Below are 25,933 nucleotides of genomic sequence, written 5' to 3' on the forward strand. Positions count from 1 at the left end.
CAAAACAATTATACACAATCCAATGTTTTTAACTACTTATGCAAATGAGCAGAAAGAACACAACTTGTTTTAAGTTCAATCCACTTAAATTTGCCAAGTTAATTGATCCAGTTGTGTTGAAACTACATGAATAAATGTGGAACTCAATTGAAGCTCAAACTTTTTTCAGCGCAGTCACAGGCCTTAAAACACATGAAAAGGATCATTTAAAAAAAGACTCAACATTGCATATCCAGCAAAGTGACTATTGCTATTGATCACATTGTGATATTAATGCTGAAACCATCGTGCAGCCCTAGTTTGAATGATTTTCTCTAGTTCCAGATCCAGATGTTTCACTTATCAACATTTTTGATGAATTTTTTTTATTTTAAACATGGTAAGTTATGCGACTCAAAACTGAATAAGACAAATGTTTTTCAACATATGCATAAAATTAGAATGTGTGCACATTTAAAAATATAGTTTGCAAATATTTGTAAATGATTTCTTCTCATCAAGAATTTCCTTTATTACTGTACTTAAAATTAAATTAAATTCTAAACCTAACTGGTCCCTATCAATATACAGTACCTGACAAAAGTCTTGTCGTCGTTCCCAGTTGTAAGACCAACAAATAATAAATTGACCTGATCATTTGGAAAAGTGGCAGAAGGTCGATTTTTCGGATGAATCATTTGTTGAACTGCATCCCAATCATCACTAATACTGCAGAAGACCTACTGGAACCTGCATGGACCCAAGATTCTCATAGAAATCAGTCAAGTTTGGTGAAAGAAAACTCATGGTTTGAGGTTACATTCAGTATGGGGGCGTGCGAGAGATCTGCTGAGTGGATGGCAACATCAACAGCCTGAGGTATCAAGACATTTGTGCTGCCCATTACATTACAAACCACAGGAGAGGGCAAATTCTTCAGCAGGATAGGGCTCCTTCTCATACTTCAGCCTCCACATCAAAGTTCCTGAAAGCAAAGAAGGTCAAGGTGCTCCAGAATTGGCCAACCCAGTCACCAATAGTCAACATTATGAGCATGTCTGGGGTAAGATGGAGGAGGCATTGAAGATGAATACAAATAATCTTGAACTCTGGGGATCCTGCAAAAACGCTTTCTTTGCCATTCTAGATGACTTTATTAATAGGTTGAGTCATTGCAGAGATGCATTGATGCAGTCCTCCAAGCTCATGGGAGTCATACACTATAATAATTCTTCTTCCACTGCACCATGACTTTATATTCTATATACTGTACATTATTTCTGTTAAGAGACAAGACTTTTGTCTAAGCAACGTCAGACCTTACTGTCCTAATAAATAATAAAAAATCAAGGCATGATTATATTTTATTTTAGTAAAACAAGCATCACTTAGAGGCCTTTGCTTTTCATTTAAGCCACTTCTGATAGCAAATGACTAAAAGTCAAGTTATTGTTTGCTGTTCCTAAAACTTGAATGCGCGACAAAACTTTTGCCAGGTCGTGTATACCACAAGGTTTTGTCTAATGAATCCACAGCAAATCGAATAACTGAGAAATGATGAGATCTTTATTTACAATTTCCAAAGGATCAGTTGAGTTAACAAATATATCTATAATATGTACATGGAAGCAGAAGGAACCACGTCCGTTTTCACAGCAATCTTCCATGAGTCCACTCACAGGAGATGTAGGCATCGACTCTATTTACATTGGGTGAAACAATTTACAAGTCTTCAAGTGCACCTCTGTCACTCACAGTACATTATTAATATAAATATTACAGACACATACTGGATGCAAAACATTTCTACGGCCTACCAATTTGAAAGTAGAAACTGATTATCAAACCATTTGTGCCACACAAATCCTAATATCCCACCCCCCCAATCCAAGGCAGAGAGTTACCGCCTATAGTTAATGAAAGTTGAAACATATTAGAAACCAGAAAGACTATTTAATAGTAGCCTGTTCTCTGAACGAGGTAGAGATCTCCGTTACCTACAGAATTTGACATGCAATTGAATGAGCAACTGATGCTAGGGTATCAGAGACTCTATTGCTGCATAGATGAAGTTTAACGCACTGACACGGCACAATACTCTAGATCTAACCTCACAATGCAGGAAGTATATAGCTTCAAGAGATGGTGAGGAAGGGCTTGTTCCAGCGAAATAAACATCTAATACATTATACGTTTCTTATGAACCCAGATTTATGCATGTACATCACAGTATTCATGTATATTAACAGAACGCGGTCATGAAGACAAGATGGACGTGCTGAGCCCTTAAAAGGTACATAATGAGTATATAAAACGCCTCTTTTAAAAGTAAACAAACATTGTGCTAGTGATAGCGTAACATTGCCATTCATCTTTCATTTAAAAAGGTTCTTATGATGGGTAAACACACAAAATAAGGCAGAAATGTACATCTGTTACAGTATTAGAGGTTTGTCCAGCTACGGAGTAATAAGTTAAGACAAGATTAAAGCCAAAAAAAGGGACCATCACAACACAAATGAAGGCTGGGGAAAAGTTGCTCGTGCAAGAGCAAACATAACAACGGAGGCACTTAAAATGAATGGGGTAAAAGGCAAATGTTAAGGCTAGAACCCAGCATGCCTGCATTTAGCACAGTTATTTCAAATTCAATCTTTTGGCAATTTGTAGTCACCAATAAAACTGTTTGAACGAGCAAAACCACCACGAGAACAGTTTTGTTGTTGTTGCTGCTTCAAAAAGCAGAGATAAATATCATTTACACGTTTTCAACGTTATCTTGCATCAGATCCCTTTACAATGTATTGCCATTTAAACATTCAGATTGTACATATTGTGCTTAGTTCTGCAATAAATCAATCACGTCAATGGTAAAATAATCTCTTTTCTTTAAACACTTTCCAATGTTACTTTCAAATTCAAAGGTTACTTTTTTAAAAATAAGTTAATAGAATTAAAGGAAGAAAAAAACATTATGATACAATGTAATTAAAAATACTCGGTGAGTCTTCAGGTCTGTTCCGATTTGATCTGACTCATTTGTATTTTAATCGTAAGACTTGAGCCAGTTTTAGCAGCAATGATAAACAGACGCAGTATGGGGAATCTACACCCAAACATCTGCTACAATTTACACCACATAAGAGGAGAGTTCATTAGACTTCCCGGAACAGGTATCTCCACGACAGGTCAGACTTCTAGGCAAGGTGTTATGGCCTTGAATCCTGAACCCACAACAGGTCGTGGACAGCACATGTAGACTCAAAGAGAACTCCGCACTGAATGTCCTTTATGCCAACAATGAAACCTCTCTTTTTTTTTTTTTTTTTTTTTTAAATCAGAAAGTACCTAAAACATTTTTTCTGTACAAACAAGAGCATCATCAAAGAGTTGTTTTAAATTTCTTCTCTTGGATTTGGGTCAGAACGTCAGCGGTGTCTTTTAGCAAGGCATCAAAAATCCCATCAGCTAGCTGCATCTTTACAAAAAGTTCATCCTCATCATAGTTGACCCACTGGGATTCCTCTTCATGCAACTCCTGGACCTAGAAGAGGAAGAGGGATTGTGGAATTATGCATTTAGTAAGCCTAAACTGCATACTATCAGGAGGACAAAAATGGAAATACTCAATGTTATGGATGAAGATAATAATGTGAAGTTCACTTACTAGGATGTGGTCTACTCGGTCTCGCTTTTTCCGTCCAAATTTGATCATTTTTTGCCAGTCTGTTTTCTGGTTCTGCTCTTTCTTTAGACCACACAATTTCAAGACCTCAGTGGTGACAAATTCCTGAAATAAACAAAAACCTTTTTCAAAAAATACTTAAAAATATGCATATGTATATAAATATCATCAAAAGCTGCAAATAATCAGTCAAAATATGGGAAAAAGTCATTCAGCATAATATGTGAATATGAAAATATATAGTAATAATATAATAAATTTAAATAAAAGAATTATAATAAATTCCTACAGTTTAAATGACTAAAATATTAAATATGTTTTGCTGTATAAACAACTGTTATATTGGATGACATTTTATTAAGAGATTTCTGTAAAGCCCGGATTAATATATGATAGCGTTTTAAAGCAGTATTACAGTTTATTGCTTGACTTCTGAAAACACTTCATCTTTAACCATGGTCATACTGTATTTTAAGGGCAATTCTTGCCATTATCAAACCATTAATAGCCCGTTTACACTGAGTGGTATGGTAACGGTCACTTTTTGGCCGTTTCCACTGTCTAAAGGTACCGAAAAAGCAAACCGTACCATACCAATTTTTGGGTACCCTTTGCAAAGGGTACCTAGCACAACAAAAGGGTGCCAAAAGGCGGAGCTAGACATGGAGCTGAATACCATTGGTTTACAGAGAAAAGTTACTCACGCATACACAAGCAGGAGAATGAGAACAAAGAAACTACCATGTTTTTAATACACAGCGTTGACATTCCATCATAATATTATATGCTTATAATAATGAGCCATGGTTGACCTGAGCTCAGACAAACCTTGTTGTTGTTAAAGTAGTAGTTGAGTTTAGATACTGGGTAGGATTTTGACAACATAAGTACATAAAGTCCTTAGTTAATAGTGAGAACTGGAATTTAAACTAAAGTGTTAGGTTAGGAAAAAAATAACACACACTTTTTAGGGAAAAGGCTTATTTTACAAGTATCCAAGTATTAAGCAGTTGACTTTTGAAACCATTCAGCCAATTTCTTGTTCTGGCGGGGTACCTATTAACTTAGCGTAGCATAATTCATTGAATCGCTTTGACCATTTGCATTGAGCATTTCCTTCCAAAAAAAAAAAAAAAAAGAGTTTTAATAACTTTGAATGAGAATGTTTTCCGAGAGCGGCCTGAAACTATGAAGAGATGATAAACGCACTGTTGAACTCTATCAGAAAACACAACAGATCTAGCATGATTTCATGTGTTTCGCTAACAAACCAACTTTTTTCCATTCACAGAATTAGTTAATACTAGTCCTTATAAACATTTTATTTATAAAATATATAATCTAACGTTACGGATAAAAAAACAAAAAATACTAAAAAAGTAATAAAGATAATGGCATAATGTAACACTTTTAACGGTATACATGGTCTACACATTGTTAGATTTCATTTAGATTTTACTTTAATTACTACATGCCATTGTCCTGAAAGCAGTATTTACAACTTCCATACCTGGACAGTTGTTTTGTTATTAGGGCATTTCACTCGATGGAAGTAGGTTGAATTAAGGCGACGTGGCTTCATCCATTGTGGCTGATCAAGTTTTGGATCTTCTGCATAGATGTCTTGAATGACCTCCCACGATAAATCAAACACGGTCTGCAAATAAATACAACAGCAAACATTTTCACCTATATTCCGGGAACGGCAAGGTTAAACAAACACCTAAATGACTGCATTCCGATCCCTACCAGTTTGTAGCTTCGTTGGCACTGAGCCTCTAGGTCACTGGCTTTGGCGTCTCCTTCCAGGAAACAATTTGAGGGTTGAGGCTTGGGTACTCCAATCAGACTGGGTCTACCGTGACCCAGTTTGCAGCTCTCCCAGATCTCCTGAATAGCAGCGATGGCCAGTTTCTCCACCTCCTGGACAGTGTGAGGAACAATCATGGCAGGCTCCTCTGGTTGCTTCAGTTGTACAGGAAGTTCAGGCCTGGGCGGTGTTTTGACCTGTTCCCCTGAGCTAGAAATCCCATCTTGCTGTTGTTGACGTTTTTGCTTCTGTTGCTCTTTCCGTGAACTGAGACCAAAGTCCTCATCGAACCAGTCCTGCTCATCACCAAGGACATCGAAGAGCTCACGGCTAAGCTCTAGCTCAGCTAGACGTTTAACTAGCTCTTCCTGTCCACTCGTACCCAGGACAGGGCTCTCCTGTTGAAGAGGCATAGCAAACAATCATCAAAATCACCTCCTTACAACTCATCAAGAGAAAATCTAAATTAACTTTACATGCTCTGTTTGAATTTTGCAACACACTGCAGGCCTAAAACATGTTCCAAGGTAACATCAGTCTCTGGATCTCTGTCAATACAGCTGGAAATGTCAACTTAAGCATTTCACATCAGTAATGTTATCAGCATGTTGGGTAAATCATTTACCTGTTTTCAACAAATAACTTTAAAAACTGGTTTCACTTTAATCTACCAGTATAGACACTTCAGATTGATCAAAATCACTTACTGGTCTGTTGCAATGCTCTGGAGATGAAAGTTCTTCTTGGTCATCATCGAAGAAGGTGCGAAAGGTGTCGGTCTTTGTTTTGGACGCAGTCCTGCTCTTGAAGTTGTTGCTTCTAAGTCCATCATCTTCATTGATGAAGTCTCGTTTCAATTGATTAGCAGCAGATAACTTCTCCTCTTTGTCTTTTTTGATCTTCTGAAATTGCTTCACTGCATCACTTAAGAAGTTTTCCACAAGTTTATCTGCAAGAGTAGTCAAAGCTCTTTTGTTATCTAGACTGGCCTCCTCAATTGAAATATCAGTAGATTTCTGAAGACCATCAACTCTGGATTTCTCCCCCTCTAACAAGAGGTCCAAAATGACTGCTGGTGGTTCGTCTTCCTGCTTTTGTTTTTTAGATGTACCTTTATCCAAATTATTGAGCAATGGCACAGCGTTATCAACAGATGCATCCTCGAGTTTGAGAATAATGTCCCTGTCTCCGCCGTTAGGCACTGTGTGCGGACCTTTGTCACACTCGTTAATGATATTGCAGTCAATATCGTTAAAATCCAGGTTATGCTGAGATTTAATAAAGGTGCTTTGCCCAGTAGAAAGCTGCTTGATGTTGAGTTCCAATGGCTTGCCTTGCTCACGCAAAGGCTCTCTGGCCTCAGGATATAAATCTAGGTCAGATTTTTCTTCTTTTATTTTGTTTAGCAGATTTCTTTTTTCCAACTGCTCCTCAGAGGCTTTGTTTTCTCTGTTTGGCTGGTCATCACACGAAGAATCGTCATCCTCTGTATCTGCACTGGCCTCAAACTTCTCTGGAAGACGTGAAATCTTGTCTGGCGGGGCAAATATACCATGTTTTTCCCGGCACTCAAAGTACGCCACTCCATCGTAAGTTCCATTGTTACTTCCCTCAGGGTTGTCCAGTTCAACCCCAGCCCAGAATCCATTGGCAAAGTTAGTTTGTCCTTTGAATCTCAGTGTCCCTGGTTGTACGTTACTCACTAAAACCCTGTCTCCAATGCAGAAGCTTGGCAATTCGTCCTTTATTGGCAAGATTGGCACTTGTGGCTGTGGTGAAGGGCCGATGACGTCTTTAGAGCCTCTTCCAAGGCTATTGAGGTCTGGTCGACTTTCAGTTTGGAAGTTGCCATTGGTACTTCCAGATTGGACGCTTAGTTCTTCTTCAATTTCCTCCTCACTACTGTAGATTGGAGACTTAAAAGATTTTTCTTTGGGCTGTGGAGCAGTAGGTGATGTTGGCTTTGATTCATGGTTTAATGATGACTCAAAGGAAGACTCAAAGTCATCATTATAGCCATCGCCTGTGGGTGACTGGGTTTTTTTCATCCTTGTGGAATCCTCCCTCTTGGCTAATGAGAAGTCAGAAGTATAGGAATGATCTATGACTGAAATGGTCTTCCTAGCTGAAGGGTAGTCTATATGTTTGGACACCTCTACAGGAGACAAATTTGATTCAGTTAATCTCATGCTTTCTCCAACATCAGCAGAGTCTTGAAATGCTGGCTTGTCAGCAGTATCCTTCTCAGACAATCTTTCCTTGTCAGATTTAGCATTCACATCCTTCAGAGATGGCATCTGAAGCCCAAGATCCAGGTTAAGAAGAGGATGAGAGTGCTGGTCAGATGGGTCATTCTCAGACCCTTCTGAATTGGCATATTCCAGTTCCTCCATAACACCTGACTTGAGGCTAGAAACCACACTCTCTTCTCCTGAAAGGAAGTCAGTGTCCTCTGGCTTGGCAGAATGCTCTTTGACCAAGGAGGCATCATTTGACCGGTGGCTCAGACGATCTGAACTATGGAAGCTCCTCAAAACATCCATATGTTCTGGACTTCCCATAATTGGGGTTGGAGTGACTGTAGGAGGATCTTCATCTGAGGAAATGTCATCATGTTCTGATGAATACTTTTGAAGTCCTGATGGTGCAACATCATCTACAAACATAACCAAACAACATGCAGAATTAAAACAATGTATACTTGAGCAATATTCTCAATTTCAATATTCTTGTGTTTTGGTCTAAAAGGTATTTCACCTTTATCTCCTGATGTCTCAGAGGGAACAATCTCTGATTTCTCAGATTCTGTGACGATTTTCCAGTTCTTGCTAGTCTCTGGTCTGTAAAGGTAAATGTGCATGGTATAGTAAGTATACAAGGACATGAAACAGATTGGAGAGTATATTAATAATGAGTGTTAAATGGCAAGGCTGACCTCTGAAGTGGAGGGGGTTTTATTCGAGGTTTTTCACTGGCTGACGTGGGAGTTTTAATCTGGGGTTTAGTAGCTGGAGTGCCGTCAGGCCCTTTACTCAACTCAGCCTTAGTCTTCTGAATAAAGTCATTATATGACTAGTAGAGAATCAGAAACGGCAACAAATATTAACATACAGAATACTAAGTAGGATTCATTACAGTAAATTAATATATAGTAACAAGCATTTTAAGATAATCAGAATATTGCTGCACAGAAACAAGTGAATATGTAAAGCGCAGGTTGCTGACCTCCAATTGTTTCAGCAAACTTGCTTCCTGTGCCTTTAGTCGCTCTTTTTGCCTTTTCTTTTGCTCCTTCTTTAGCTGGTATACCACTGATTTGCGCTTGCGGAGCTCATCCTTGAGAGCGTGAATGCGGCTCTCAATATCACTCTGATCAGATGTGGTCTCTATGGTAGGAACACAAAAAAATATTATAAAATATCTCTACAAAGAAATGCATGTTAAAACTTTGTCAATTAATGTGCACATTCACATGCCTATTTTTTAAGGTTATCGGATTCTATTTTAGAATTAAGAACTGCCTTTTTTGATGCTAAACAGAAGCTGGTTAATGCAACATTTATTTCGAAATTGGACTATGAGATGTTATCTATATGCATGCTTCATCTCAGAGTCTGCATGCATTGGATACTGTTAACCATGGTGCACTAAGATTTATAAATTATTTTAAATACCTTATTCATCATTGTGTGCTGTATATTAGAGTAGGTTGTTCTGCTTTGTCCATTCGTAGGCACAAGCATTGGCATATCCTTGTTTACAAATTTACTCCCATATCTACAGAATTACATTTGGAAAAGACCTGATCTTAGCTATGGCCTTCTGTCACAGGATATTAATTTACTGTCTGTTCCTAACAGTGCGGATTGAGATGGGAAAAAAGGCTTTTACGCAGCAACTTTTGCATGGAATAATCTACAAACAAAGTTGCAGTTTAAAGAATTAATTTCACTAAATGATTTTAAAAAGAGTATAAATGATTTAGAAATTGAAACAGTCTTGTAGATGTTTTGAATTGTTTTGTCAATGTGTGATTCATGTTAACTGTCAATTGTTTCTTGTTTGCTGTCTGTTAGACCCATGTGACAAGTATACTGCCTATCTTGGCCAGGACGCTCTAGTAAAAGATATTTTTAATCTCAACGTGTCTTTTCTGGTAAAATAAAGTTTATAATAATAATAATAATAATAATCATCATCATCATCATCATCTCATGTCATAGTGTTTTTATGACTTCTCATTCTATGTTTTCATATGTGGAGATTACCATCAACTTGCATCATTTGGCTTTTACAAAATATATTTTCCTGTTTGGTCTGCACATGCAAATTTAAATCTGCTGCAAGGACATTTCCTTTTACATCTTGTACATGTGCACTAAAAAGAGGTTAAGGTGCAGGTTAAAGTGCATACATGCTAACTGAATTCTGGGTTATGGGTTATAAAACTCTAAGTGCTAATTGTTTTTTTTTTTAAAGAAAATAAACCACAAATAAAACTCCTTAATATGTTTAAATTACCATGCATGTCGCCAGCGTATTAAGCATTATAGGTTTAACATACGAGTGCATACAAATACAACTATTGTCTTTGTAAAACCACAGTAGCATTAAACATTATTAAACATATTACAGTCTCCATAAGGATTAAAAGTACACAACTAAAACATTTAAACAATTTGAACCACAAAAGGAACAAAGACACCATTTCTCATGGATCATCATAATAAGTAGACTTGTCTGTGCTTTAATAACATGACTAAGTGGTTTGATCAAGAGAAGTGCACACCCAAAGCTGAACACCAAGCATTATATATTGTTGCCACAGGGTTCCTCCTCCATTTTGCATCTCCTATTTGTAAATATGTAAAGGGTAAACTGTTGCTAAATAATTAGGCCTAACAGGCATAGCCATAGAACTATGATCTAAATGTAAAAAAAACAAAGTAGTGTAATCTAGAAGTTGCAACCTAAAAGGAAAAGAGATCTTAACTCAATCCAGATAACTTCTAAAATCTGATAGGAGAATGAAGGATCTTACCAGACGGAGTGGCCGAATGAGTATCGCTGGTGTGGGGCTCGCTGGTCTTGGAGCCGGAGTGCACCTGCATCTTACTGCAACTGCTGGTGCCAGTGACAGTGCCAGGCCGGCTACTGTCTGAATGTCGAAGAGAGCTGAGGCTGGCTTTCCCTGGAGGAGACTGCAACACACACACAGGAAGAGGGATTCAAGGTCAGGACATGTAAAATCATACACACCACAGAGAGCTACAATCCACCCTGAGTCATGTCAAAGCACATTGAAAACAACTTTGTATATCTACAAATTTAGATAAGCATATCTACAAAACTACATTCTGTGCAAGACCATTTTTACCTGTTTGCTGTCCGTGGCAATAAACTCGGCTGAATAAAGGGCATCGACGACAGCAGAGTTGAGCTCAGAGACAGGCCGATCTGAGGACGGACTGCCCAGTTGCTCTGGAACAGACAAATCAGTGTGAACGCTGGACACAGACAACGCCACAGAGTCGTCATCTTCGCTGCCCGCTTCTGTGAAAACATACATGCATACAAGATGTAAGCGAAAATGAAAACCTTTACAGAGGCTAAAAGGGGACATTAATAATATGACAGAAGAGGCTGTGCAGTACTGTAATGCTAGATGTTAGAATCAAGGTAAAGCAGAGTTCCTAAACTCAGTTTAATCGTGACAAAAATGTTAAAAACTAATTTGTTTTATAGTATACAAACAGACAATTAAATCAAGAATTTCACCAGAATGGCCCAAAATTAACCACTTGCAGGGTTCATACTGATTTTTACTACTAAAATTTCAGGACCTTTCCAAAACTTTAGGTAAATATTCATGAAATAATGTTTCAAGTAATCTCTATGTACAGGTGGTGTATATAAAAAAAGCATGTTCAAATTTATTACAGCATATCAAAAAATATGAGATAATTTATGTAGTTTCTATTTATTTATATGTAAAATACTTTTTAGAAAGTATCTTGCGGTCTGTGTGAAAATTTTTAGAAATGTTGGCTTGTAAATTGGTTTATTTACAGATTCAATTCACGATGGGTTGGGATTGAATTTACAAGATGCTTTCCTAGAGTCTTATGCTCCCTACCATTTACTCAATGTACAAAAAAATCAACATCTGACAAGTGTTTTTACAGTAACAAATACTCCTTTGGTGTGGAAGGATGTTAAGAAATGTTTATCCATCCCAAATAAGTTGTGTTCCAAGTCACCTATTATGCTTGATTTTCCCACTGCAATACAGAATATTGGACTTTTGACTTGGAGATCAAGAGGATTGTCGGAATTGTGTTACCTATTCGATGATGGCCAAATAAATCATTTGAGAAGAAAGAAATTTAGTCTTCCCAGTAAAGATTTTTGTAAATTCCTGCAAATTTGTCACCTTTTAAAGTTACAGTTAAAAGAAGGTAATATCCAATTTTATTTTACTGAAATAGACAAACTGCTTTTTTCTTCATGGACGCTTAAAAGAAAGACCGTTGAATTATATACACTGCAGTCTAACATTGGTCCTTCAACCTTTGTCTCTTTAAGGGTGATATGGGAAAAGGATTTGGGGTCTATTTTTAGTGATGAGGAGTGGCTATCTGCCTGCTCAAATATCTATCCCAAAAGGACTTCAATTTCTGTTCATGAACAAAATTATAAATGTATTCACAGGATTTATCTAACCCCATCTGAACCCCAGTTCGCCTCCATAGAATATTTCCCAATTGTTCCCAGCTGTGTTTCAAATGCAAGATAGACATTGACACATACATACACACATATATATGGTCAACTGCTCAGATACCCGAGTATGTGGCAACCAGACTTCTACCACTAGAAAAAAACCTAGGATTTCCATCAAAGATCTGAGGTGTTTTGGCACATTTGGCTTTCCTTTTGGATTTTTCTTAAGGGGTACCCAGTGACTGTCTTTCTAAATTTGTTTTATAATCACTTTTTATTTTTGTCTTTGCTTTTGAAGCATTTGTATGCATTTGTTAGAATCACTAACAAAAAGTTCTGTACTTGTTACGAGATACCAGTACCACTGTTGATCTGTTAAAAATTAAATAAATAAATAAAATAAATGGAAATGTTGGCTTGTGTTTTAACAAATAGTACAAAATAGCCTTTAGCACCCACTATATCTTACCTCTTTAGTTAGAGATTGGTTAGAGATTGTAAAAGCAAGTTAAGCAGAGGCGAAGTTGAAGCTGCAAGTTGCTTTTTGCACCATGCAGGGAACGTCACATGAAGGCATGGACATCGCAATTGTATTTAAAATTTATCCAATATTATAATCTCAAATATATTCAAGTACACAAATGTTTGTTAAACAAATTTCCAAAACCTTTTTTTTTTGAGGCCTGGAAAATGCCTCAAAATTCCATGAATTTTCCAGGACTGTATGAACACTGTACTTGCCAAGTAAATGCCTATTTATACTCCAGTGTAAAATGTTAAAGAATATAAACTGATGTGACGTATATCATTCTTTAGAGGGCCATTCCTTCTCTATGTTTTACCACACACTCCTCACCTTGTCCTATGGGGCTTTGTCCTCCGCTAGTGTGACTGTGTTCATTTTCCCGGCTGTGCTGCTGCGTTTGGGTTCTGCTGCGTGGCTGCTGCTGCTTCTCCCAGGCCGCCAGAGCTTGTTTCTCCATCCGCCGTACTTCAGCCTCCTCCACATCCAGCCTCTGCCTCCACTCCAGAAGTTCTTCAGCATGTCTGCGCCTCTGCATCAACTGCTGCTCCCTTTTAGTGAGAAATCTACAAGGCGAGCGAAAGAGACAAAAAGACAGACAGGAGAGGCAGAAGAAGGAAAAACGAGATTGTGTAAAGCAAAGTGACACGATTTGGAGAAACCACCACAAAAGCAGGCAAAGCAGACGCTCAAAGAATGCCACTCACCAACCATCTTCGCACACCACATTAGTCTGCTTTTCAAAGCATTTATACCCATAAAACCTTCAAACAAACACATTCACACTCCAAAACATGCTTGCCAAAATAGACTTGGAGACTTGCATTTATTAAAATAGGGAAATGGCAATTGTGCATTTAACATATCCTGATCAGGGGAAAACTCATGCATCCGATGCAGTTTATGGGTAAAACACACAAAAACAACAACCTGACACACTGAAACACACAGGTTCCACCCAGGGTTTGACAAACAGTGTTACGCTTTTGTCTCTGTAACTGCAATCCTGCTGAGCAGTATCATTTTTTAGAACATATGCCATTTAATGTTATAATTGTGCATATGTCCATTATCTTTTCCACACAGATAACATTTAAATGCAATATAAAAATATTTACCTGACACACTAACAAAACAAATCAACATTAAAAGTGAAATAATCATTTCACATGCTCTTTTGAATCTTACATCATATTAATAATTTTCTATCAAGATGCACCAGGTTGTGTTTCACTGAAGGCACATCATTCTTTTCATTTTAGAAAAAAAGAACTGCCCTCTATGCATCATGACTTTGGTCAGGGAGATCCAACCTGCCTTTTCATTTCATGGAATCAAACCCGCTTTTTCATTGAGGTTTAAGATAATTAAAAACATGTTAGAGAAAAACAGATGGCTTTATCTAAAAGCAATCGTCCTGCCTCGTGAATACAGCGGCCATCTTCATTTAACCATAAATTCTATTATGTTGCCTCAGTCATATATACTCATTAGCTCATCACGGGCTACACTTATTTAATCAGGGGCTGGAGTTAAGATTTACTGTGGCCATTGGGCAGATGAAGAAGTCCTAAACTAGCATTATTCAGAAGCATACGATATATCAGTCTGACTGGCCTGTCTGAAAAGACATATTCCTACTGGTCTCCAATCAGCACGATACTAAGACTCAAGAACTGATTTAACAGAGAGGCTTTGTGTTTACTGCAAAAAATAAGAAAACTAATTATAATTAACGAAGCCTAATTTTAGGATCATCAAGATTATTTGCAATGTTGTTTTCATGACAGTTAAGCTACTTAATTCATTCACACCTTATTTATGTAATGCAGTAATGTAAATCATAGGTCTCAAACTGGATTCCTAGAGGGTCGCAGCTCTGCACAGTTTTGCTCCAACCCTTATCAAACACAGCTGATCTAAATAATCAAGGTGTTCAAGACTACTATGGACTATTAAGCAGGTTTGAGTTGGATGTGGATGGAGATAAACTATGCAGAGCTGTGGCCCTCCAGGAATCGAGTTTGAGACCATTGATTTAAATGATACTTGCACATTGTGTTAGTATCTGCCTCAAATCTATAAGCATTTACAAAAATCCATTGTTTATATATTTGTTATCCATTTAAAAGATCTAATACAATCTTTTAGGGGGAAAATGTTCTTAAGTGTCATGAAAATACTGCAAATTACATGAATGCTCATAAAACAGGCATCATGCATGCAAAATATTGATCTATATTTTATTTCATTATGAACTGGAGATGTGGACAATTTTATAAGATTCACCACACATAAATTACATTCACATATATCAATACAAGACAGACTAGCAACAAAGCAGACTTGATCTGACAGGATCACACCACAGAGACAAAAGACCCAGAAATCACTCAAATAACCAACCATGATTTAAACAAGTTTGATCTTTGGCTTTGGGATTGACATTAATCATTTCAAAAACATTTACCCGGATCTGATCAACAAATAAAGTCTCGAAAAACCAATCATGGAGGATTTCGATAAATACATTGAATCATCGGAAATAAAAATCATCTCAAATAACAATGATTAAACTAGCTTTAGCCAAAGAATCAGCTTATTTTAGCATGGTGTAGCTGGTTCGTTTTCATCCATCCATTTGTTTTTCTGCTTTTATCCCCACCAAACGTTCCCCCCCCAACCCACCCAGCTGTGGCAGTGGATGAACAAAAGCATGCTCCATGGGAAATAGGTGCTGAGAGGGGGACGGGAAAAGAGAGAGGGAGGAGGAGGATTATGGGTAACTGTACCTGACCAACTGGCTGTAGATAAAGAGCTGGAATTTGGGATGGAGATTTGGGAGACAGACAGAGAGAGAGGCCCAGTGATGAGCCGTAAAGACAGAGAAGAAATAATGGACAGGAGAGCAGTGTCTAGAAGAAAGAGAGGAGAGGACAGTCAAATACCAAGAGTTGGACAGAATGAAACAAGAACAGAGAAAAGAGAGACATAAGAAGCACACAGATATGGAGACAGAGAGAGAAAGAGAGAGAGAGATTGAGTGTAAACATGTGTATCCTTTTTTCCCTTTAGCTACTGTGCAATAAGCACATCAACCTGTTAGTGAGTGTTAGCGGTTCACTACATGCTGCAAATCTTTAACAAGGCACTGCTGTGACCGTTATACATAAAAACAACTTTGAAAATTGATCAAAGACACCATGCATTATGAATAAGATGAAAGGTCTCAGTAATTACAAGGTTTCCTGTAAAACCAGCCTGGAAACATTTAAACTGATCTAAACAACAGGAGAATCTCACATACATTTGCTACCGTTCAAATGTTTTCAATTAGGAAAAATTTATCAGGGGATTTGTTTTCATTTTAATCCTTTTATGATTTAAAATCTGCAAAAATGTAAAGTAGTACAAAAAGTGTATGTTTACAAGTATTTATGCTGCTTTATATAAAGAAAATGTGTAGAAACACATGAAGAGTTCACATGCAAAAACCTCTAAGTGCCGTTTGAAATTTCAATCGAAAATGAACATTTTTCTCAGCCTCCTTTGGTTATGTTGATTTATTTTACTTTAAAGAGCATGAAAATAACTTATTTTTTTGTCATAAAAGTAAAATTACTGATCCTACACACAGGCGCCTGATAAAAATGCTCATTTAAAAATAACATTTCAGATGACATTTAGAGGTTTTTGCATCTGAACTCTTCACATAGAATTTTTTGGGGATTGTTAAAGGGATAGTTCACCCAAAAATGAAATAAAAAAAATAACTCACTATTTACACACCCTCAAAGGGTTCCAAACCTTTATGAGATTCTTTCTTCTGTTGAACAAAAAAAGAGGATATTTTGAAAAAGCTGAAAACCTGTAACCATTGACTTCCATAGTAGGAAAAACAAATAATATGAACATCAATGGTTAGAGATTTCCAACATTTTTCTAAATATCTTCTTCTCTCTCTCTCTCTCTCTCTCTCTCTCTCTCTCTCTCTCTCTCTCTCTTTCTTTCTTTTGGTAGAATTTTCAGTTTTTTGTAAACTACCCCTTTAATATACACAATAGTAGTATGAATTATTTTAAAAATGCCTATATTTTGTGATACATACCCAATCTTTGTGCTAGATAAATAATCCAGACATTTCTTGATGAACCTGTGCATTTGAAATTTCCCAACACACCAAGTCATGTTTGAGTGACTAACTGTGCTAATTCAGCTGTGATAAAAGAAATGTAAAATACACTAATTTATTAAATAAGCTGAATAAAGGGAAGACGATCTTTCTCAAAGAACACAATTATCTCTAGCTTTTACAAAAAGCTGCCTAAACCGGATTACAAACGACATTGAATGAAAGACAGGATAAAGAGCACAAAGTAATTACAGCTGGAATTTGTACAAAAGAGATCATCATGCTATTAGTAAAAGCGAGGGGAAAAAATGAGCAGAAGCGTGTGAACGGTGCTCAAAACTCAACACAGCATGTGATTAGTTGAATCAGACAAGCGTGAAATCCCCTTCCCTCTGTGTACCAATTTTACTCGCAGGACAAAAATATTTGTGTGTCAGTGCTAGGAAAAACTTTGGAACAATGGGACGACCCTGCCAGGATACGATGATAAACAAGAACCTGTTGTCAAAGCTTGAGTGGTTGAAAAATGGGAGAACGAAATCACATACAATGGACAAAGCATTTAGAGAACATGTGGAGGTTATGAAACGTATTAGAGACTGAAATCTGGATGCCAGAATGTACTTCCTGTTTACTAGTGGCATAAGCATACGACTCTATTTTTAAAATGTGAAAGATTCCTCCTTTCATTAAGGGGGAGGGATGTTTTCCAACACAGAGCACGCTTATGTTCAAACCAAACACCGGGTACACAAAAACAAAACAAACACTTAAAGTCACATGGTCAGCAAGCTGGTCGAAGTATTATTAGTAATATTAGCAGGTCGTAAATCATGTATCGCCCCTTAAGCACACCAAACAGTGTTTGATCAGCTGGAAGAGGTTTGCATTTAGTTTTGGTTAATATAATCAAATGTGCAAAGTTCTGATTACAACTTAAACTAATGCACCACTTTATTGGACAAAGGAGAGATAAGATTGAAGAATAGAGTAACGTGTGTGAGCGTTATTTACTTCTCATCCATGTGAGAGCGCATCTTCTTCAGTTTCTGCATGATGCTGCTGGTTTCACTGCCTGACACAGACATGGGGGAGGGGCTTCGGGTGTCTGCATCTGTCACAATTACACTGGGCGGAGCCGACGACTCTGCCACACCTGACACAGGTGACTCCTGCAGACCATTTGGGGGAGAAAAATATATTAGGGGTTGTAACGTTCACTTAAGCACAAGTACAGTTTTCAAAAGGCACGACTGACCATCTTTGTGTCTCCAGCAGTCTTGAGTCGCTCTTTGAGTTTGAGGGTTGTGTGTCTCATTCTCTCAATCTCCTCCTGCTGTTTGAGGAGCAGCTGTCTCTCTCTTCTCGCTGCTTTATTGGCCTCCTGGAGTCGTTTAATCTCCGCCTGTAGGAGAAATAACGGCAATGTTTTAATTTTTTCCCCCTGTATGACATAATTTACAGTGCCTACAGAAAATCATCATACCCTTTTAAAATAATTACTTTATTTGCCATTCAGCCTAAAATCGAATCATATTACAAATAACTTTTCCAGCCTTTGAAATGTTTTTGTAGCCTTCTCCTAATTTCTGCCTTTCTACAACTTTATCCTGAAGGTCTTTTGAAAGCAGGGTATAATGAGAATAGGGATCACAGGGTATGATGATTTTCTATAGGCATTGTGTGTAATTTAAGACGTTGTGAAAATTGTAATATCATTTATTTCTGAGTGTATCTTAAAGCAGTGTAGCTGGGGGGTGGTCGCTTGGTGATTTCCAAAATTCTAATGTATTTTATTAAACTATTAGAAATACCATATTTTATGCATAGCATAGGTAAAAGTTACATTAAAAAACAACCTTGAAATAAAAAAACATGATTTTTAATTTGAGCCTTTCGATTTTTTTGCGACTCCTGTGGTGATTACATTATATTAAAGAAAGTAATAGATATAGCAGATTGATTTTATGGCACTATGTAAAACTTTTTGACACCTTTAGGGCACTCGCGTACATTAAAAATAAATACAGGCCACAGCTGAGCATGGAGGATGATCTCCAAATGGTGTTTTCCAAAATTGAAAAACAAACTTTATATTTATAACCACCTCAGAGGATATTGGGAGTCGCGAGTTTGTTATTTTGGGGATCACAGGCTGAATTGTTTGGGAACCCCTTGCTTAGAGATAATCTCAATTTCAGATATAATTTTACCTGTTCCTGCTGCAGTTTCATTATCAGGCCTCTCTGTTTCTTACGAAGTGGGGGCATTTTATCATCCTCTCCTTTATCCCGAAGACGCCTGGAGGAAGATGAAGATGGTTATGTTACTATAGTTACTACACACATATTGTCTTTAATAGGAAATTGCAAAGTTCACGTCAAATTGCTCAAATGTAAACAGAAAATCAGTCAAATTTAAGACTTTTAAAGACCATATTAAGACTGACCATTATAATGGCCAGTGTAAATATTTTTTACTTGCCCAGTTAAATTAAAATCCAGTTTTTTTTTCTCAGCCACATATTTTAAATGTGTCAAAACATAGTTATATACATATTTATTTTTAATTACAATAAAATGTTACATTAATTTATTCACAACATACATTTATGCATTCATTCATGCAGAACTTTGAAACAAATGTTAATAAAAGGATGTAGGAAAGATAATCACAACCATATTTGTAAATAGAGTTCATCAATTTTACTTGTGTTTAACATTTTTATATTTTAGATGGATTGTTGGTTGTAGCAATTGGGTAGCTTTACATGGACAAAGAAAATTAAGACCTGTTTAAAAGTATTAAAGACATACAACACCATATTTCAGTGAATTAAACACTTTTTAAAGCCTAAACTTTAGTTTCTGAGGTTTAAGATCCCTAAAATGTAGTTGAATGTTACAAAAGTTTCGATTTAAAAAAGAATCCCAAAGAGTATTTAAATAAATGGAGCAGCAAAACTATCTTTACCATGAAGAACAAGACATGCTTATTTATTACCAAATTAACATATCACAATGATTTGTATTTGGATTGTGATAATGAAGACTAATGATAATAGATGCTGAAAATCTGCTTTGCCATCACATGAATACGTTTATAATACAGACTGTAATATTTTAATAATATTAAGAATGAGTTTATAGTGTTAATATTTTCACATTATTACTGTCTGATAAGAGTTTTGATCAAATGAAAGTAGTTTAGCATACAAGACTTTGTTTTAAATGCTTCTTACCACAAACATTTTAATGCCAGTTTACATACTGAGTGAAACTGAATATTAAGTGTAAAAAGTAGCATGAGACTTCATTGTATTCATTTGACTGGAATAAACCAGGCCATGGATGCAGCCCTGGTTAAATGAAAAGTCATACATTTCAGTGGCAGTAAATGTTCTTGGATTTTAATGAAAGTTTATGTAAAGAAATCAGTTTAAAGAGAACGAATTGTCTCAGTCAGACCATGCAATTATTCAAAAGCACTTGGGGTCATTATTAAAATTTTTTTTGGTTCATATAGTCAAAGAGAACTCATAAAATGAATGATTTGGCCTGCCTCTTCTGGTGCTCCAGCCAGGCCACTTCAGCCTTGGTCTTCTCTCTGAGGGCTTTTTCACGCAGACGCAGCAGAGAACTCTGATGCTGAGCACGAACCTCCTCCTCCTTCATGTACTGGCGCACCAAGTCCATGGTGAACTTGGAGAAGCTGTCCTGGCCGCTGGAGAAGGGCATGCTGCCATCCTGCTGTGATATGGGGAAAACAAACAATAGCTGAGTCACTTATCAATTCCACACAAAAGAGCTTCTTATCAACCCTCCAGCAAAACACAAACAAACCAACTATGACAACCAAACAGAAGCAAACACAACAGTCTGTTTCATACAGAACAAAGCTGGAATCAGAGATGCTACCTTTGTACTGGCTCTAGGGCTGGATTGGTCATGGTTGTGGTCTTCATCAGATTCGAGATGAGCTTCAGGCTTCTTGTCCAGTGATTCGCGACGGTGAGCCTCAGATGGTAAAAGAGAGCGGAACGATCTTTCTTCGATGTCATCCTCGGTCATCGAATCGTCAAACTTCACAGAGTACTCTGTTGCTATGGAGGCACAGTCTGCTGATTGGAGGAATATAAGAGAAGTGATTAAAACGACTCATTTCTTAGAACTGGCTATGTCAGGGGTGAAGGCTGACATTTGACAGCAGTGGCACCGTTAGATACAAGTTCTACAGATGGTTTCACCAACACTTGATTTGGTAGCGCTGCACATGTAAAAATATAATAACATTTTTATCTCTTAAAGAAGCACATTTTACAGGAAAATAGCAAGAACAAAAACAAAGCGAACTGAAGGTTATTATAGCCTCATCCCACTTGTAGATCATAATAACCACAAGTATAGCACAGTAAAATTTTCACCATGAACAACAAGACATGCTTATTTATTACCAAATTAACATATCACAATGATTTCTATTTAGATTGTGATAATAAAGACTGATAACTGCCGCTGAAAATATGCTTTGGCATCACATGAATGCATTTAAAATACAGATTTCAATATTTGAATAATGTTAATAAGAGTTCATAGTATTAATAATGTCACATTATTATCTGATAAGAGTTTTGATCAAATGAAAGCAGTTGATCATTTGTAGATCATAATAACCATTTTGATTATTATGATAAAATGATTTTACGTTTTCTATGATGTTATAAAAAATTTAAACATTTATTTAGTACAAATGCACAACTGATATAATTTAATTACAAAAAAATGTAGACATTATTGCATATCAACATCCCACATTTCTGCCAATGGTTCCTGTTTCTGTAAAAAAAAAAAAAAAAAAAAAAAACGAAATGAAAAGCTTTCTAACCTGACTGTTACCGTTTAGAGGTATTTCTAGTCAATGTCATGGAAAAAGGCAGGGGTTTACAAAAAAAGACGTTTCATTCTGGTTCATATGTGTGCTGTGTATAGTTCAAACAAGTATTGTTATTTCATTCTGTTTTGATGCTCGATTTATCTCAATTGCAAGAAAATATCCTGGCTTATCAGTTGAGTGGAACTGTATCGTTTATTTGCACTGGTAGTAGAGCTAAACTAAAGATATCGAAAAATTATGTGGACAAGATGTTAGTATTTCCACTTCATACCAATTATTTAAGGACTGTATACTTTATTTATAAAAACAGGCAAGGAAGCGTTTTGCTTAAAATACGGACTAGTTTAAGATGCTGTGTTGCTTATGGGAATAAAAATAATGTTTGAGAGTAATGCATTTAGTGTTTATATGTCTATGATAAAACCAAACCAGAAATCAGAATGTCTACTGAGGTTTTTGACAATACATTGTATTTTAAAGTCAAAGTCTTTGCACCTTCCTTGAAAGTTTTTTTAGCCTGAATTAGATTAAAGAGAATTAGAGTACGTTTAATATTTTTATATGCTTCAAATATTTTCGTTTGATCATTACACGTATATGATTTTTAACTAATTTCTTTATCAATATTGCAATATTCAACATTCTCCCAATATCGTGCAGCAAAAGGAAATAAAGCAGTCTGCAGCACTGTATACACATGAATATCACTCAATACAAGCTTTACCTTTCTCTTCAAGAGGGCCAAGCACACTGTTTGAGCAAAGAGAGTCATCGGCAGCAGTGTGAGCCTGGTCCTCCACTGAACTACTGCTTCTGTCTTTACCAGGTGTCCTCCTTTCCGTTTGACCAGAATGAGGTGGACTCAATTGGGTACTACTACTGCCACCCCCACTTTAAAACAGACAGAAATGAGCATTAACAGACTGTTCTATAAGACCAATTATTTATAATCTGTAAATGAAAGAAATCAGCTAAAATGAAATGTGTTACCTGATGGTGGGTCTTCTGGAAGGGATGGACTCTGAGAGGCTGTCTGGTGGCGTCTCGACCTCTGATGGACTCTGATGTCTCTCAGGAGACATTTCGCTTTTCCAACTACTGGAGAAGATCCAAAACAGTAACATTACTGATGTATATATTGCATTCACTACTATGACAAATTAGAAAAAACATTTCACTTTAGTAAATGCAAGGCACGGTTTAAAGGATAGTTCATCCAAAAACAAAAATTTTGTCATGAGCTACTCATCTCTAAATAATTCCTCATCAGTACTTTCCCATTTGTAAGCTTTCACAATGATTGGAATGACATATAATAATGGCAGATATTCATTTACTTATGAGGTAATCCTTTATTGAAGCCTATCTGGCTCATAAGCTAAAGCAAGCATGAAATAGGAGGGTAAACAACTATGAAGAATATCTGTCTCAGAGGTGAGATGATACCTGTCTGTGTGGGTTTGTGTCTGGTGCGGTTTTGAACTGCGGCTGTGCTGTCTCTGCTGGTCATGCAGGGCTGTAATGGAGGGTCCAGGAACACTTAGTGCTCCTACAATCTGTGAACGCGCCAGCTCAGTCATCTACGGGGAGAGGGGGGGGGGGGGGGGGGGTGTAGAGACAGAGAGAGAGAGAATTAACAAAACGTATAATCCTTGAAAAAGTGTAATTTACACTGAGCAAATAAGCATGTAATCTTGTTTCTAAAATGTAGTTTTTTTTTCTACAATAAAGAACCCAAGAGTTTGTAACTACACATTACTTTCATTTATTTTATTTAAAGTTTTAGTTGATTTTTTTTTGTTTTGTTTCTAGTTTGTAATTTAAGTAACTTCAGCTAAATTCACTTGGTTGTCAAGAACACATTTGTTAATTTCATTCAAAGCTTTTTTTAAACATACATTTTATTCAGCCTAAAAAAATTAATACAAATGTTTTAAGAGTAATAACGTCTCACTTCTTTAATGTGTCGTGCTGTTTCAGCTGTGTGTCGTGCGGCCTCAGCCTGCTGGTTGATCATCTTGTTTGTGGCCTCATGCAAACCTCCTAACGCCTGCTGTTGAGACTGAAGCAAACTCTCCTGCAGCTCTGCATGAACCTTGAATCAACCAAATATCATTAAATTTAATCATTTAACTTCAAGTTTAACTAAAAAATCCTGCAGATCTTTCTTTTTGTAACAAATAAACTTCTTGAACAAAGTTTCAAATGTATCCCAGGATGTACTTTACAAAGTTAAACAAACAGGCTTCATACTAAACAAACCAAAGTCTGACATCAAACTGACTTGATTAGTCACCAAAAGGTTTTTAAATATTAAAGGGACAGTTCATCCAAAATGAAAACTGTCATCATTTACTCTTCATTCACTTGTTCCAAATCTGTTTGAGTTTCTTTCTTCTGTTAAACAAAAAATAAGATATTTTGAAGAAAGCTAAAAGCCTGTAACCACTGACATCGATACTATTTGTTTTTCCTACTATGGATGTCAATGGTTACAAATGTTTATCTTTATTCAAAATATCTTCTTTTGTGTTCAACAGATTTATAACGACTTGAAGATTAGTAAAAAATTAGTGAATGTTCATTTTTGGGTGAACTCTCCCTTCAACACTCTGGTATAATTACCCGTGCAGCCTTCTGTCTGCTTTCTTCCAGCTGCATCTGTGTTTCAAGGGCTTCCTGCTCTGCCTTCATCCTCAGCAGGTACAGGTCACGCTCATGCCTCTGCTGTTGGGACTAAAAGAGTCAAAGGTTAAAAGATCACTCTTAAATCACTCGACCAGAAGGTCACAGTAAATGAGATAATTGCTTAAGCAGGTGCAGAGCTTCACCTTCAGAATCTGTGCAAGTGAGACGGTTTCTTGCTGAGCGAGAGACACTCCTCTCACTCTCTCCACATCACCGAGCTGTCGTACCGACTCCTCCACTGCATCCAGGTAGTTGAGCTCAGCAGACAGGCGCTGATGCAAGACCCCAGGAGCAAACTTGAGCTCTGCTGAAGCGGAGGAGACATTGCAGAGTAAACCAAATCCATTCCTCAAATGCATATCTGCATTTTCGGTGTAGAGTTTACCTGTAGTTCTGTGCTCTGTTCTTCCTGGGCTTTGAGTATGTGGCGAGGGGTTGGATTTAGCCCGGACTGCTGAAGAGGAAGATGAGGAGGAACTGGGTAGAGCTGCGTGAGGGGAACCTGACCCTTGGACAGACCCTTTAGATGGGATACAGTCACCTGGAGACAACCGAGAAGAACCAGAGCTGGCTGGAGAAGCAGCAGCAGGAGTCGCCAGAGCGCTTCGGGGAGACTTCTTTCCCTCAGAGCCAAAAAGACTAATGAAAGAACATATGGTGCAAATAATCAATAATAGTACTGATACTAATACAAACTCAGAAATTAAGGTACATAATCACTGGGGTGTTACCTTTTTAATTGGTACACTTTTGTACCATACATGTGAATATTATGGCCCGTTTCGACTGAGTGTTACGGTACGGTACGGTTCCCTTTTAAGGCTGTTTCCACTGTCACCTAAAAGCAAACCGTACCACTTTTTGGGTACCCTTTGCAAAGGCTCAAACAAACCTTGTTGTCGTCTTGATGAACAGCCACAAAGCCAAAAATAAGAGCAGAATCTACCCTGTGCCCCGTAGTTTTTTTTACAAGGCCATCTAAAGTGTGTGCAGGTTCACTTTCTTGCTTGACCTGACCACGTGTCTAAATTTTCAAACAGCGAACTTGCTGAGCTAATGATAATAAAGTGCAAGTGATTATTGAAGTGCTTCTGACACCCAATCCTTTAAAAAATGGACAAACGCGAGAGAGAAGCCTGAAAAAACAAAAGAGAAGCCCGACAAAAAAAGGAGCAAATGATAGTTTCAGCATGAACAAACTGCCATGTTTAACTATTATCATCACCTTTTGGACTAATATAAACTCGGAATGACGGATTTACTTTCTAACAAGAGGTTACATATGCTAGCGATGACTAAAGATACAGATGAGAGGTTTGAGCTGACTGTGGGCTATATGTTGCATGTTGTTTTAGAACCCAAATAAGGACTAAATGTATGCTGTGTGTAGTTTTTCTGTAGTTGATAACATATCAGAGACTGTAAGGGGCTGTATGTGTTTTTATATTTTGCATTAATTAATTAATTAATTTATTTATTGTATACAATTGCAAAGGTTAC

The 25,933-nt window shown here is 37.1% G+C and overlaps 1 protein-coding gene across 31 annotated transcripts in view; it reads right to left on the reverse strand.

Moving 5' to 3' along the window:
• Positions 1 to 1,525: 1,525 nt before the first annotated feature.
• The window catches only part of cep350 (centrosomal protein 350), a 49,915-nt gene continuing 25,507 nt past the window's right edge, over positions 1,526 to 25,933 (reverse strand). Inside the window, exons 17-40 of one of the 31 annotated variants that reach the window (XM_073910132.1) lie at positions 24,819 to 25,072; positions 24,577 to 24,737; positions 24,371 to 24,481; positions 23,700 to 23,840; positions 23,192 to 23,325; positions 22,736 to 22,840; positions 22,470 to 22,636; positions 20,770 to 20,969; positions 20,414 to 20,601; positions 19,066 to 19,153; positions 18,111 to 18,257; positions 17,867 to 18,024; positions 15,513 to 15,635; positions 13,054 to 13,286; positions 10,852 to 11,027; positions 10,516 to 10,675; positions 8,700 to 8,860; positions 8,410 to 8,546; positions 8,232 to 8,314; positions 6,182 to 8,130; positions 5,414 to 5,872; positions 5,175 to 5,321; positions 3,647 to 3,769; positions 1,526 to 3,523 (exon numbers count right to left, since the gene is read on the reverse strand). In XM_073910132.1, coding sequence (XP_073766233.1) covers positions 3,362 to 3,523; positions 3,647 to 3,769; positions 5,175 to 5,321; positions 5,414 to 5,872; positions 6,182 to 8,130; positions 8,232 to 8,314; positions 8,410 to 8,546; positions 8,700 to 8,860; positions 10,516 to 10,675; positions 10,852 to 11,027; positions 13,054 to 13,286; positions 15,513 to 15,635; positions 17,867 to 18,024; positions 18,111 to 18,257; positions 19,066 to 19,153; positions 20,414 to 20,601; positions 20,770 to 20,969; positions 22,470 to 22,636; positions 22,736 to 22,840; positions 23,192 to 23,325; positions 23,700 to 23,840; positions 24,371 to 24,481; positions 24,577 to 24,737; positions 24,819 to 25,072 — 5,767 coding nt within the window. In that variant the 3' untranslated portion in view covers positions 1,526 to 3,361. Of the gene's footprint in view, positions 3,524 to 3,646; positions 3,770 to 5,174; positions 5,322 to 5,413; positions 5,873 to 6,181; positions 8,131 to 8,231; positions 8,315 to 8,409; positions 8,547 to 8,699; positions 8,861 to 10,515; positions 10,676 to 10,851; positions 11,028 to 13,053; positions 13,287 to 15,512; positions 15,636 to 17,866; positions 18,025 to 18,110; positions 18,258 to 19,065; positions 19,154 to 20,413; positions 20,602 to 20,769; positions 20,973 to 22,469; positions 22,637 to 22,735; positions 22,844 to 23,191; positions 23,326 to 23,699; positions 23,841 to 24,370; positions 24,482 to 24,576; positions 24,741 to 24,818; positions 25,073 to 25,933 lie in introns of all 31 variants that reach the window. The other 30 variants (XM_073910134.1, XM_073910127.1, XM_073910133.1 and 27 more) reach the window with 30 other exon arrangements.

This window comes from Danio rerio, chromosome 8 (assembly GCF_049306965.1).
Source record: "Danio rerio strain Tuebingen ecotype United States chromosome 8, GRCz12tu, whole genome shotgun sequence".
Classification (NCBI taxonomy): Eukaryota; Metazoa; Chordata; class Actinopteri; order Cypriniformes; family Danionidae; genus Danio; species Danio rerio.